General features: G+C 40.7%; 1 protein-coding gene across 1 annotated transcript in view; it reads right to left on the bottom strand.

Moving 5' to 3' along the window:
* Positions 1-1913, bottom strand: part of LOC140929671 (fibroblast growth factor receptor 1-like) — a 14816-nt gene extending 12903 nt beyond the window's left edge. The window contains exons 1-2 of the mRNA XM_073379403.1: positions 1746-1913; positions 270-561 (exon numbers count right to left, since the gene is read on the bottom strand). Coding sequence (XP_073235504.1) covers positions 270-561; positions 1746-1898 — 445 coding nt within the window. The 5' untranslated portion in view covers positions 1899-1913. The remainder of the gene's footprint in view (positions 1-269; positions 562-1745) is intronic.
* Between the last annotated feature and the right edge of the window lie 246 nt (positions 1914-2159).

The following is a 2159-nucleotide window of genomic DNA, read 5'->3' on the forward strand; positions in this document are numbered from 1 at the left end:
ATTGCCCACCTCTCCAGGGGCATGGCTGGAGTTTTTTCCACTGGTAGGCGCAGATTCCCAAATCAACCCTACCCCGTCTCCCACATCATTACCGCGCAGGTAACCTGGTAACTCGTCCCCTCCCCTGCATATTATCAGCTGCTACAGTAACTATAAACCAAATTCCTTTTTTGTCCCCCTCCACCAACCCCGGACAAGTACCAGCCATCCTTGCTCCATGGTAAATGTTACACAAGTTGAAATAGAGATCTCTTGACTTGAAACATTACCTTTAACAGTCTTTACAGCTACGATGGTCTTCGAGTACGCACTGCCTCTGGGATCATGGTACGCAAGACCGGCCCTGTGTTGACGAAACATTTTAGGCCACCGCTGACTTTTCTTTTGACTTTTGTCTCTGGGACTAAAGTTGTTTATTCCTATAGCCTCTGCTTTAATGACTTTTCCGAAGGCCCCTGATCCTAGCAACTCCCCAAGAATGAGCTTGTCCTCAGGAAACTCGAAATCAGGGTCATAAGGCAGATCATTACATTGTTCAAGCAGTGTACGATTAGGGTCAATCTAAAACAATCAAGAAATATTTTATTAATTAACGTATACAGTAGGGACCTATTTAGTCTAAGCAATGGTAAGTTCATTCCTTCCAACTGGAAACTGTTTGGTTCATGAGTATTACCTGAATTTAGAAGGCCATTTCAGGGCGATGGATCACTTTTTTAGTCGAGTCAAAGAATAAACAAAAGCCAGTTTAGGTTTTAAAAGTAGACTTAAATTTATGGCCACTCCGCAAAGAAACTAGGCACCTCGTTCACGGTAGGTCGACAAAAAAAGTCGTGACTATTTTTGCGGAACAGACTGGTTCTTAGCCTGAAATGAAATGAACAAAATGTCAGCCATCTTTACTATCCGTGAGTATGCATCTATTTATCCGTGAGTATATATCTATTTTAAAACGAGGAGCAATCTATGGTTGCAATTTTGCAAATTGTGTCGGTCGACTGGCCTCGAACAAGCAACTCAGATGCTGATAATTGTATAATCATTCATTTCTCAAAAGTGTCCAACACCATGAGAGTTTACACGAATGTACGTAAAGTGGCCATAAGTAAAGCAACCGTCCACTTTCGAAAGGTTACTAAGGATTTTAAGCAAAAGAGAGTCGACGATGGTAACGAGAAGGTAAACCACTAGCGGGTCGGATTAACAACCAAAAACGACAACTTTGCACGGGCTATCAAACTTAATTGCACGACTACGACGTGAAAAATTAGTCCCAATGAGCGTTTTGCGAAGGACGTTAACCGGCACTGAAAATAGATTTTTTTATTACCTTTTTTAAATTGGCTGTCCATAGAAATTCAACTACTCCACGTAAAGTCACCTACGTTTCACATATCAAAGGAGATGACGATAATCGAGATGAAGTTTGAAAGATTGCAAATTCATTTTATTTTCGCCGTCATGTTTGAACAAAGGTTGAGAGACGTTTGCTTATAAAACTCCTTCTCTAATTTCATCGCTCCTCTGAGACAAAATTTTCACAAGTAAAAGAAATCCCCCTTCTCCGTTCTTCCGCGTTTAAAGTTGTCATTGTAGGTGTTGAGTATGATCTTGGAATGGGAGGGGTGTGAAATTTAAGCAGTCCAACAAGCATCATTTTTAGCCAAAATAAGTTGCAGAATCCAAGCAGGCACTGGTTGTTATGTAGTGGCTTCATTTTAAGCTCGTTTTACATGGTATTTTACCTGGTGTTTTCCAGTGTATACTGGAAAAAATTGATTACGATACTCCACAATCTGCTTCCGCTGGTGGTGTTTAAAGCAAAAGAAGAAGAACCCAAGGACGATACACAGGAACAGGATTGCTACGACAACATAAAGGGCAACAGTGGCGTCCATCCTAAGAACTTCTGTCGGAGATAGATTTGGGTTGGAGCTGGTTGACACTAGAAAATATTCAAAGGCAATATCGCTTATTGCTTCAGTTAAATTACATTATTGTTCATTCAAAATATTTCCCTAATTCTGATTGGCTAAAAGCACACGCATAATTCACCATAACCAGTTACTGATGACCAAATTTTGAAGAATTTTGTGTTTAACGAGGAAACGACGTCACAAATGCAGCCCGCTACAGGTTAAGGCACTGTTACCGAGAAG

The sequence above is a fragment of the Porites lutea genome, chromosome 3 (assembly GCF_958299795.1).
Source record: "Porites lutea chromosome 3, jaPorLute2.1, whole genome shotgun sequence".
Taxonomy (NCBI): domain Eukaryota; kingdom Metazoa; phylum Cnidaria; class Anthozoa; order Scleractinia; family Poritidae; genus Porites; species Porites lutea.